At 48.8% G+C, this 12,758-nt stretch overlaps 1 protein-coding gene across 10 annotated transcripts in view; it reads left to right on the top strand.

The window, feature by feature from the left end:
* The window catches only part of By (focal adhesion protein tensin), a 159,559-nt gene that overhangs the window by 80,413 nt on the left and 66,388 nt on the right, over window positions 1-12,758 (top strand). Inside the window, exons 1-2 of one of the 10 annotated variants that reach the window (XM_076823276.1) lie at window positions 6,032-6,165; window positions 9,676-10,109. The exons of 8 other annotated variants lie outside the window; for them this stretch is intronic. In XM_076823276.1, coding sequence (XP_076679391.1) covers window positions 10,062-10,109 — 48 coding nt within the window. In that variant the 5' untranslated portion in view covers window positions 6,032-6,165; window positions 9,676-10,061. Of the gene's footprint in view, window positions 1-6,031; window positions 6,166-9,164; window positions 10,110-12,758 lie in introns of those variants that run through there. One more of the 10 variants, XM_076823275.1, reaches the window with a different exon arrangement.

The raw sequence follows: 12,758 nt of genomic DNA, 5'->3' as shown, positions 1-12,758 counted from the left end.
TTCTGGAACAGTCCCTAACATTATTATACAAACATTTTTTGCAGATGTTTGCAGTTTTTTTAGTTATAGTCATTTTTTCAGAAACACAACTGTACACAAACACAAATTAAAACAACTGTATATTTTTTCTATGCCAATCGATGCATCTTTATATTCTCGTTAAAAAAGTATTAGGGTATATATGTCGAAAACTTATTAGTTCAGACGTTATGATTTTTGTCCCGAATTCCCATCGATTCAGCGCACTGTGCGTCAATTAGATATTAGGGATCGTTCACACTGATTTCATTATTCCTACATTAACGTCTGCGCTGTTTCTTTTTCATTAACCACGGGCAAGTAGACCGATGCCAAAGTTTATTCCCCCATCCTGTCACCTCTATTTTTTCCTCGCTGATCCTTCATTACCGCAACGAACCTGCCCGTTCCTTATACGCACTCCATTTTCTTCATTCACTTCATCCCCGATGAAGCTAATTGCCCCGCCGATGAAACCTCCAAGCCACTTCCACCAAAGTGTACAAAGAATATGCAGAAATCCTTGATTGAAAGTTCCCCGACAAGGCCGTGGAACGTTTGCCCGTAAACCCGAAGCACTCGCGCGAGAGCCAATCGAGCGATCCGCGAGGAGCAGATTACACGAGCGGCGAATGTTTAATTGCATACCGCGGGCTTAACTGATCGATCGTGACAAACCAGACAGGCGAAGCCCTTCATCGAAGTGTGGCCCTCTTTCTCTCGCTCGAGACGGCCGACACTCCATCGAGTGCGATCGAACAGTGCTTTTTCTTCCACGATCCATTCCCCGGACCGCGGCGGCCTCGGGGCACTGGAGGTGCCGGAAAAATCGTCGTCCGGACAAGTGCATCGCGCGGAGCAGCCCGCAGGCTGTGGGCTGTACGCTTGATAAACCCTCTGGCGTGCAAAGAAGTCGACAAACGGCGAACGTCGACAGGCTCGGGCAGCTCGGGAAGTGGGTTAACGCGTAAAAAAGGCGCCCGGCCGAGATGCAGCGAGAAGAAAGTCGTAACTCAAAGGTGATCCAGCCTCGTTATTATTCATGGCGGGGAATTGGGTCACGGAGCCCAATCGATTACAGGCTCGATCGTTCGCCAGGCGAATTCGTGGGACCCGTCACCCGGTACCTGCGCTTCTCGTGACGCAGATGTCGGACTGTCGCTGCTAAACCCTTTTATTTCCGTGCGCCGCGTTTGCATACGTACAATGTGGGTCGGCTAGGCGATCGGCATCGCCTGCGAACCCCCTTATCGATCGCCGCCTTATCGTGAGTAAACATGGGAAGCCTTCGTAGTACTACCGGGGCCGATAAGGGACCGCCTACGACGTCCACGGCGCATCCCATTCATTCTTTATTCGCGTTCCATGACGGCATGTATCCCGTAATTAGTCCGGCGAAAGGGCTTTGACCGGCGATTAAACAGTGACGATTAGCTTTATCGTGGACGTTAAGGTCGACCGGATATTGCTACTGGCGGTGGCAAGATACGTTGACTAATCTTGCTCGAAGATTGCCAAACAGAGCGATGATCTGTAGATCGGTTCCCATTTCATTTGGGAACTCTCTTCATTAGTTTCTGTAGAAGAAGGAATTAGCTAAGCATGTTACTGTGGTCCAGAGAGGAAATCTGATCACCTGTTTCCCTAATTTCTCAGCTGTACTACTCGGGGGCGGTTTGACAAATAAATTCTTCCCCTCAAACCTAATATTCAAATCGTATCCATTCCCTCGATGGTATTTTTTAACAGACATGCTGATTAAATCCTCGAATTACCCATTCTGTTAGTTTAAGCATAGAGAAGAGGGTAGCGTTTTTCCAAATCTGTGACTTTTAATTCACGTAACAAGGAACATCCTCGAACCCATCTGCCGCGTGCATATTTCGTTCATTTTGTTGACTCAGACTAGGGGAGAGCTGGCGAGCCGTGGGACAGAAGGAATTCGCTCGAACAAATAATCCCTGGGCTTGGTAAAATGTTCGTAGGAGCTATTCTGGATCGGGCAAGTCGGTTTCAAGATCGGCGGCTGTTCACCCCGTCGCCTGGAAGGTCGAAAGAATGGTAAAGCAAAGGTTACGAGCTGGTCTAGCGTGCGCAACCGTGAGTACTTGAGCTCCGGGTACTTCAGTTCTCTTCACCGATCGGTCAGCCAGCCACCCACTTTAGCCAGCCACCCACGTGGGCGTGTGTATGAGCAAGGCACACAGTGTTCTCGCATGTTTGCATTCCTTCCCTCCGTTTCCCGCCATTTCGACGAGTTAGTGTTAGTGCAGTGGCGGCCGGCATGCATGAACAGCGTAATATCCGACGCCAATATCCTGGCTGTGCCCACAGTGAAACATAACATTCCATTCGTGTCTATATCCTTCGAACGAGCGCGATGTTTCGGCTGAAAAAGGAGATACGAAGAAAATCACGTGCTTGTAAAAGTCTCGGACCGTGTTAGGATATTAATAATCGCCTCGCGGAGGGGGGGGAATGAAATCATACTGTTTGCCAAGCCAATCGTTCAGATTTATACTTCGTTGCCGATAGGCAGTACGAGCTGAACCGCTCGTGGCATTAAAATCCGAGCCATAATAACACGTACACGCTCGCAGCGGAACACCTTCGGCTGTTGCTCGCGCGTTGTCGCGATAACCGTTCATGGAAAAGTTGCTGTTCAACTTTACGATACCCGATAACGGCGTAACGCGCGTCAATCGAGCGCGAAAACAACCAGCGTCGCTTTCAAACTAGAATTCCACTTGGACCTTATCATTCAGACGGCGAAGAACTTTAATCAGTACTGTGCCATTAATTCAACGTCGACACCAGGGTAGGACCAATACTGCTCATCGCGGAAGAAAGGAAAGTGGAGCGGGTGACTTAAATTGCTTCATCCATAATGAAATTTCTTACACGCGCCCCTAGTAACTCGAATTTTTTTGTCTTCCCGAGGGCCGAGGCCTCTTCTGGGGATTTCCCGGGTCTCCAATTGTTTCGAACACCCGCTGAAACAATAACGAAACCAAAGCCACTCGACGGCTTTAATTACCGCCGAGCGGGTGGCTTTCAAGAAGTAAATTGCATTCCAAGAAGCGTCCGATCGGTATGCAATTATGGGGGAGAGACAGGTCCAGCGGACAATGTCCCATAAGTCACCGTCAACTTCCTTATGACTCCATTGTGCCGTGTCCTTGCACAATGGACGCCGTCGATGGCCCGCTCGGCAAGAAGAGGAAGGATGGCCCTCGATGATGCTCCTCTCTACCCTCTGGACCAATCTTCCACGGGCTGATGTTTACATGTGTCGGCACCAGGCCGGGAAAGGACTCGGCTCTACTCGTGCAAACGACTGTGCATTACCGACGAGCGTGTACGAGCGTGTACCACGGATTACTCTCGCGTGGGTCGCGCGAGGGGGACCTTTTTCCTCATCGCACGCGCAGGAATATCCTGTACGTGGTCGGGGCACGTGGGTGTCGTGCCCACCTTCCTCTGACGTCCACGGCGCACGCGTGTTATTCTACGTCTTTCCTTGAAGAATTTCTTTGCGCGCTCAGCTTGGTCGGAGGCTTCAAGAGAGCTGGCCTCTCCAAGTCGAGTTGCTCTTTGCTAGATGATACACTCAATTACTTCTTCAGCCATTTGGGATGTAAAGTTGACTGGTGTGGAGGTCCAAACGTCATTGCAAAGTAGAATTCCCGATCGCTATTCTCGATCTTCGTGAAGAGTGCTTTTGTTAAGTGGAACTATGGAGATGGTCCTTCAGTTGATAAAAGGTACCTTCTGGAGATCTTAGGAAATTTCAGTTGCTGTGTATATCTGTGTTATTTGTCTGTCGATTCGTACCAACTGCTACATAAATCATTGTGTTAGTAATTAAGGGAACGTGTCCCATTCCTTCCTATTTCGTGCACGCGCTTATGATAATTATTTCTTGGGCAACAAAGCGTGCCCGACATTCGCACGTGCAGAGCGCACTCCGTCGATCCCTGCGTCTGGCGATGCAGCGAACTCTCCTGATCTTGATTACCCGGTTATTGGTGTTATCGCAATTTCCGTTCCCGCGAAGGCCGATTGTTAAAGCGTCCGCCAAGACGCTAATAACGCATTACGTTCTCTTTCATTGACAGCGATGGAAGGCGAGTCAGCCTGGAACCGGTTGTTACATCAATCCAGATTGACAGACCGTTCGAACGAGACTTTTTTTAAGGATCGACCTATTCGATTGGGAAAATCTGCATGCACAGGTTGCGCAATAGGTAAATTCTCTGATTGCGCAAGGAAAATTCCCCAGCTTCCTTCGTGAAAGGGTTTCAACCTCAGAATCCTGTTCAAAGTATACAAGAACAAAGGTGGAGGGAATCCCAGACACGATGCACTTTGTACGAGACCAATTTCTCGTTCACGACTTCATAATTCTTGCCGCGAACAACGCGATGTCAGCCAGGAGAACCGCAAGGCCCGATTGGTTACGCAAGCACAGCAGGCGTCCGGCCTGCATCGTCGCGACTGCAGGGGACTCCTGCTGCAGTTTATCGTCTCGTCCCCACTCAGAAACCTTCCTCGTCGATGTCGCGACACTGCAGTCCCTTCCTCAGTCCGCACGACGTGAACCGTCGCGACAATATTTGCGGGAATTGCGAAGATAGCTGCGACAGTGGACGGGATCGTAATCCTGAGAGTCGAGACGAGCTGGGCTTCGACGTTCAGGCTCACCACGAACAAGTTCGCGAGGATTCTCATTCACGGAGGGGGGCTTAAACAAAAGAGGGTCCTGAAGAATTCTACACGAGAAGGTTCGTTGGTAGAAGGTTCACGTCAGGAGGATTCAATTTGTGAAGCTTTGCGATTAATGTAGGTCACGAGGAGATATCTAGTTCGCAGCAGAGCCTGAGGATGAGGAATTGCTAAAGATGAGGAATTTTGCTAAAGATGAAGAATTGCCGAAGATGAGGAATTTCTAAAGATGAGGAATTTTGCTAAAGATGAGGATTCCCCCCAAAAGATTCAAGATTCAGCTCCTTGTCGACGAGAAACCACCTGAGATGAAGAATTTTGCTAAAGATGAAGAATTGCCGAAGATGAGAAATTTTGCTAAAGATGAAGAATTTTGCTAAAGATGAGGAATTGTGCTAAAGATGAGGATTCCCCCCAAAAGATTCAAGATTCTGCTCCTTGTCGACGAGAAACCACCTGAGATGAGGAATTTTGCTAAAGATGAAGAATTTTGCCAGAGATGAGAAATTTCTAAACATGAGGAATTTTGCTAAAGATGAGAAATTTCTAAACATGAGGAATTTTGCTAAAGATGAGAAATTTCTAAACATGAGGAATTTTGCTAAAGATGAGAAATTTCTAAAGATGAGGGATTTTGCTAAAGATGAGAAATTTCTAAAGATGAGAAATTTCTAAAGATGAGGAATTTTGCTAAAGATAAGGATTCCCCCCAAAAGATTCAAGATTCTGCTCCTTGTCGACGAGAAACCACCTGAGATGAGGAATTTCTAAAGATGAGGAATTTCGCTAAAGATGAGGATTCCCCAAAAAGATTCAAGATTCTGCTCCTTGTCGACGAGAAACCACCTAAGATGAGGACTCACACGGGGATCCACAATGATCCACCTGCACCCCCAGAATTTCCACGAACACAGAGGCCCAGGCTGATTCTCGATCCAGATGAGGAGGTTCACAAGGAGGAGATCGTTGCAGCGTGCATGCTCTCGTGCATCAGAGAACGGCACATGCGACACACGGTCTCTCGTGTCGGCTCGTGTTCAGCGCGATCTCCGCGCGACCAGCCAGTTGCGGTGCGCGCATACGTGTAAGCGCACGCTCGTGGCGTGAGAGGTCTCGAGGCTGCAGGCATTTCCGCGGTCGCGGAAAATTGCCAGTCGGACGTAATCGCTGGCTGCCACTTTACACTGTGCTCCGACCCTATCGTCATCGTTCAGTGTGTCATGAATGCTCGTTCGATCGACTTTGATCGCTGGTAGATCGAGGTATCACACCGCAGTTCACTGCGACACGACCCTGCGAAGTTCGATCGTGACCGTGGGATTAACCCGTGTCCGCTGGCATTGGTTCCGTTTGATCGAATTAAGCGCGGCGTGGTATCAGTGCCCGTACGATGATCCGCGAGACACTGCTACAATTTCAACGGTAACCAGCGTTCCACGAGGCGCTGGGGAACGCTCCGAGGTTCACGTGAACCGATTAACACCGATCCCAAGCGTCCGCGCCATCGTGCTCCGCCACCGTGACCCGAGTTCCGTCGAATCGAAGGGTGTCGTTGGAATCGCGGCACGCTCCGGCTCTCCCGCGGGGCGTTCCGATTCAATTAAGCCGGGCCATCGATCCCTAAATCACAGAGCCGCGTCATTAGCGTCGTGAGCCCCTCGTAAAAGTTTTATTGTCAGGGCGGGGAACGGGGAGACGCAGGGGCGTATAAAACGTCGGAGTTGCTGCACAGTCGTGATACCTCGCAGAGCGTCGGTGCGGATCTATCTCCCGGAGCGATGTAAATATTTACGACGGAATATCGTTGACTGGCGAGTGAGCAGGCCGCGGAGGATCGTGCGCGGTCCACGATCTCGCTACTCGCCAGTCGGAGTACGTGGATACATGCGAGAGCACGTAGAGCGGAGCTGTCGTCGCGCTCGTGAGAAAGATCGCCGGTTTCGCGCGTTTCCACGTCCGACGCGGAATTCACTGGCCTCTCGGATCATCCTCGAGTCGGATGCTCGATCGCTCGAGGGAACGGGCTTATACACAGATCCTCGGGGATGGTGAACCAGAAGTGCCCCTAACGACGATCACGATACCACCAGTGAATAGTTACAAAGGGGACGTTTCTGCGTGACAAACACGAACCATGTACGCGCTAATCTAAAACTGAATACTCCAGTCGAGAGTGTGTTTGAGGGTTTCGGAGCAAGATCAGGAGTGCAATGATAGATCGTAGATCAATATTCAATATCCAGTTCGCAGCGTGTCCACAGCAAAGCACTCCGACGAAGCGCGCGGTTGGTTCCAAGCTCGAATTGATCCGTCAGCTTGCAAGCATGCGGGAAGATCGAAGCCCCCGGCACAATATTGTCACGGTCGCCGGCGATAACAACGACGGCGCGTGAATTGTCAGTGATTGCCGGACGCGCGTGGGCCGCGAGCCACGCATCACCGTCCAGCCCAAACGTGTCGCGAATCGTCAAGGGTCAGTTGTCTAGGTGCAACGGTTACGTATCGCGGATCCCCTCTGGCCTCACTGGAAACAGTTAATTCCCTGTTTCTAAAGGATCCTTTGTACACCACGTAAGCTTCCCGCCGACTGTTTATTCCCGGCACGGCGCGTGCAGATGCGCGGCACACGCGTTACGAAACCCACGATTGTTCCCGGCGAGCTCGCGTCGATTTCGCAAGCCGCGCTCGCGGAATAAAAGTTCCCCTCCCAGGGCTGTCTGTCGTTAAAGAGGCGATATTGTTTTATCGGTGGACGCGCGTGCTCGCCGGAACCGGCGGGATAACACCGTGAGAAACGGCACAGACAAGGTGCCGCAGCTCTCCGTGGGCCTGACGCACCCCGCGAAAAGTGCAGCCGGCGCCGGTCCGCTCCGCGGGAGAGACAGAGTTAGCACGCGCGCGCTAGACACGTAACCTGAATTTCTTTGCAGCGGGACAAAGGCGACACGTCGGAGAGCGGTGTTCCAACGGTTAAATTAGAGTCGTACACGGCGATCCGGCGAGGTTTTGCCGCCCGGTGTAATCTCGATCTCGAGAGGTCGTTTATCCTCCCTCGAGCTATGCGGCGAAGAGATGTCCGGCTTCGTTCTCACGTGGTCCGCGAGTTAACGTGCACCGCCGTTAGGAGACGACCGTGGGGGCCGGGAAGAATGCTCGTCCGAAGGGTATTATGGGTTCACTTCGCTCGCCCTGCCACGTGAATTTCAACTATTCCTCTCGCCAGGGGAACGCGAAGCCTAACAGCTGAAACTCGATACGGGAGAGATCGAAGTGGAAGCTTATGTCCCGTGGCTGTGCTTGATGATCGTTAACTATCATATGGTCGCATTCTTTCGCCGTAGCTGTGCCCCCCGCAGCATTGAGCAACTTCGCCTCGAGTTTATCGCTTCACCCGATAATCCTCCGAGTCTGAACTCGATGCTACGATCTTCGCCGAGCGAAAACTTCCCGTGATTAGACCCCAGCGCGGATGCAGCGGCTTATTGAGATTTCTCAGTGAAACGGAGTCCAACGTACAACGGGGCAGGATCTGTGGCCAATAAGAGATTCCCCGGGTTCCTATGTGCATTTCTTTCCTGTCTACTTGTATGGCGAGGCTCTCTGTTGATACGACGGGTGTAATTCACGCGACAGATTAACGACACGTGCAAACGTTCTCGGGGCGATAAGGATCCAGGCAGAAATCGGTCAGCGGGAGTCGTGAGAACTCCGATCGCTAGTGATTTCTCCGGTGTCACTGAGAAACCATACACATTTTACGCGACCCGTATCAATGACCAGCCGATCGACAACCAGTACCACAGTTGAAACTCGAGATGCCACCGACGGAAGTAACGGTCAGGGGAAAAAGTGGCGGGAAGTGGAGCCTGTAATTTCGCGTGGGCGTTGGAACTAGCGTTCGAAGGCTGTCCAAGTGAGCTGGCAGGCCCATAGATTTAATCTGCTCCGAAAATTCCAATCGGGATATTCATTGTCCTAATTAAACCTCTTTCTGGGTCATTCATCGACCTGGAGCAGCCACGATAAATGGGAAATGTGCGCACATTCGAAAACTTTCGCGTCGAGTTAAGGGGTTACACCCAGTCAGACGGCCGAAAAGTGGCGAATGTTTGGGAATTTTTTTTGAAAAAGCGGAAGCATATATTTTCACAGAACTTTTTGCACTTAAAAGAACAACATTTACAGAGCATTTGGTAATTTTTTCGAAACATATTTACGTTTATAATAAAGTAACAACCGACATCCAAGAAGCCTGTTCAAAAATTTGGTTCTGCGGTGAGCACTGCCATTCGGAACCTGATTAGCTAAAATCAAAAAATTAAAAAGACTTCGTTAGTATATTAATGTATCCTCTGATCAACGGAGGGGATTTCCGAAGTGTTAGTTTGAAACAAAATGGTGGCTGTTTAAAGTTGAAATCCTGATTTTTCCCCCGCGATTAACAGGTCGATGAAAATCGCGCCGGGGCAAGGAACGCCTAATCCATCAAATTTTCTTCAAGGTATTGTCTCGCTCGACTACAATAGCTGTCGTTGCGAACAATACAGCCTCCCAGATCATTTCGTCTCGCGCGGGACCATTTTTCTCCGATCCATCGAGTTCAGAGGAAACTTGCATATCATCGGACACTCCACTGGCACTTGTTCCCCCGCGAATGCCTCGCTAGGCGCTTCGTCGGAGTGTTTCCCTCGCGTAGGGAGGATCGCGGGGCACGCGACTCGCGGAGAAAGAGGGCCACGATGCGAATCGATATCGGCCGCGGAAGGATCCAGCTATCTGCGCGAAGTCGCGCGAATTTGGGGCGTGGATTCGCGAGCGAGAGGCTGCGAGCGCCGCGGTGCAGCTGGATGTCGTCCAAGGACGCGATTCGAACCGCATCGCCCGGGATTTAGCGACGTGACAAGTGGCTACGTCCGTTCGTCTCGTTTGCAGGATTTGTCCCGGCGACTTGCTCCGCTGATGTAACGTATTAATTACCAATCGACGCTCGGCGGAGGTAACAGGAAAAGGATAGTGGCTCGAGACCGCTTCGGAGCAACGATGCCCCGGCGAGCGAGGAGCGCAGGCGAATCGAGCGACGCGGGCACCGGCGCGCGACCTTCTGTCGCACTTTGCGCGTCGCGTCAGCGACTATTTATGTGTCTAAAAAGACCGAGCAGATTGTGAAAGCGGGAAGAGGAGCGACAGACGCGAGGCAGAGCGAAACAGAGGGGCGAGTGGAACATTCGAAGAAGCCCCATTCGCGTGTCCTTTCCGTCGATTTAACGCTTCGCGCGGAGATACTTGGGTAGCTTTCACTGGGGCAAGCTCGATGCGGGATGAAGGCAAAGATATCACGAAAAGAGCTGGAAGATCTCTTCAGCGAGGTACGCTTTCATGATGGCACAATCGTTTTGGTGTTAAGTATTCAATAGTTATTCTGCTTCTTTAATTGAAGTGAAGGAACTTTGTCTTCCTCATCCCCCTGCTCCGTTTGGATTTAATTAACCTTTACCCCTGCGCATTCACGAGAAATGTGTTCTGAAGATTGAGTCGTCCTTTATCTATATTCTGAAAAGTACCTGCTTGAATTTTCTGTATCTTTTTAGTCGCTAGTTTGGGGACAAGTAGATCTGAACGAAGCAGCAGGATTGGTTAACAAGGCAGTTTTAGTTATAAACGAGCCGTTTATTTTGAAAGTGGCCTAAGTCCATTTATATTTAAACATTTTTTGTATATAAATTTTTAATACTAACTTAAAGTCGCATGCGTTACCACAGTCAACAAAAAACAATTGACAAATGGACTTAGGCCACTTTCAAAATAAACGGCTCAAATTATGAATTTTGAAGTTTCTAGTCTCTGGAAAATAGTTTAGGTATGGAAGAAGTATACTGAACGTGGCAAGGCCTTGGAGATGATATTAAAGTCATTCAGTTTCCCCATACCCGTTTCTCATAAACAAGTATGCCTCCTTTCATTATCCAATGCCATTCCATTCAGCATCAGCAATAGCAATGCGCGTTCACCTTTAGCCCACGATAAAAAGACCTTACAACCGAATAGCACAGTCATTTATCAGCCCCCAGCTCTATAATTATACCCTTCCCGTTTAAACGCACCACCTAGAACTCTGCGACGCACGATAAAACGCTATTTTCCTATCGGAAGCTTATATCTACCTTTTCGGAGCGACACTTCGCTAATTGACTCTGTATCTTCGTAACAGCGCGCCGATCCACCTCGGCCAATTAATAATAATTGAATCTAATACGTAACCGAAGGAAAGGCCGCGATAAATCGATCACACCTGCGCCACTCCTTTTTCAACCCTCCCCCCCAAATTAATTAGAAACAGGGTTACACAAGTGCGCTCCGCGATTGTGCCGGGAACACGACACGGCTTTAAGAATGGTCGCTCCACATTCTGCCGTGTTTTCCTTTATCGACGTCGATATCTGGCCGCTGAGATCACGCCGTAAGATCAACCGTTATCTATCACGTAATTCCTGCACATTGAGCGCGGCCGCGCACCACGGGCGGGGTGCACAGGGAAACGCACACGGTCGAGTGACTTACGAGCAACACGGAAATTGATTGCCCCGCATTGACGCCTGTGCAACCGAACGAGAACGAGCTCTCTTCCAGCCCATTCCGCTTTTTGTCCCTTTAAACCGTGACGATCTGTTATTGCTTAAACGACGACGTGGCAGCATGGATTAGAGACAATTAATTTTTTTTTACAGGCCCCCGCCTCGCGCGCGCTTGACGCAACTGCATACCGAGCTTTGCATGCCGCTCTAGTGGCAACCGCAACCGAACTGCGTCTCGAATCGATCGCTTTTTGCGAACATACCTGGCCAGCTCTGAACTCATTTCATTCGACAGATTGGCTCCAACGACATGTTACTTTGCTGCGTGATTGTTTAGTTGCTTAGATTCTTTTGTGCTGGAGTACAGCGAGAAGTGATTCTGGAATCTGCGATTGCGTATCTGAGATAGTGGCGCGACGAAGAAGTCGATGAATGGCTGGACGAGAATATTTCAATTGCACACTGTTATCAAATTATAGCTGAATCGATTGGAACGTTCACGTTTAACTATCATTCCTGTAAGCTTGTTTAGAGCCACTTACTGATAAATGTGCTTCACGCTTTGGAATTAAATATCGCCGTGTCGGACGCGTGAAATGATTAATGACACGTATGTAGAAATGTATCCCCTTTCTTTCTCACTCTATTTTCTCAATTTCCATCATTCTTGCTGATATGTTTACTGATCAGCAAGGATCACTTAAAACTGTTACCTTAACCATCGCCCATTGTTATTTCAAATATTCAGAATCAATTGATACTTCGGTGAATTCTAATCAGTATTAACGTAAATGTACTCTTTAAATTCTACTGTGTTGGATGCAAGAAGGGTCTCGGTGCCAAAAGTCAGTTTCGAGAAAAGTACGTGTACACATTACGAAGTTAGATATTTTTTATACACAGTGAAGTTGTTGTAAAACTGTCTATAATATTTAAAAAAAATTGCTATACCACCTTTGCAGTTGCATTATTACAATCGAAATTATGTAATCAATTGATCAGTGAAATTAATTTTAATTGTAGCCCTCTCAGGCCCTTATTGCATAAAACGGATAAATACAGAAAAAAGTTGTTTCTTAACATTACTTTTTATTATTTATTTAATATTTGCTTAATATTTGAAAAAAATGTAGAATATTGAAAAAATATAATCATAAAAATAGTAATAGATCGTGTCATGTTCAGGTTGATGTGTTTGACTTAGATACAAATTAGAGTCAATTTAAAGATGACCGGAATGAAATTTAGTGGGCAAATGTAGAAAATGCTGAGGAATCTAACTATGCGTTTTATACAAAACAGGCCTGAGTCTCCCGAGGCTGTTCTTGCATCCAACAGTGCATTTCTTATTCTGATATCAAAGAAAATTCGTCGAGCACTGTTTACGACCGATAAGCATTTTTCTCAGCGGGAAGAGTTCGTGCGATCGTGACTTTGTCGTCG

Source organism: Andrena cerasifolii, chromosome 11 (assembly GCF_050908995.1).
Source record: "Andrena cerasifolii isolate SP2316 chromosome 11, iyAndCera1_principal, whole genome shotgun sequence".
Classification (NCBI taxonomy): Eukaryota; Metazoa; Arthropoda; class Insecta; order Hymenoptera; family Andrenidae; genus Andrena; species Andrena cerasifolii.
This window is presented reverse-complemented; position numbering and strand designations above follow the sequence as displayed.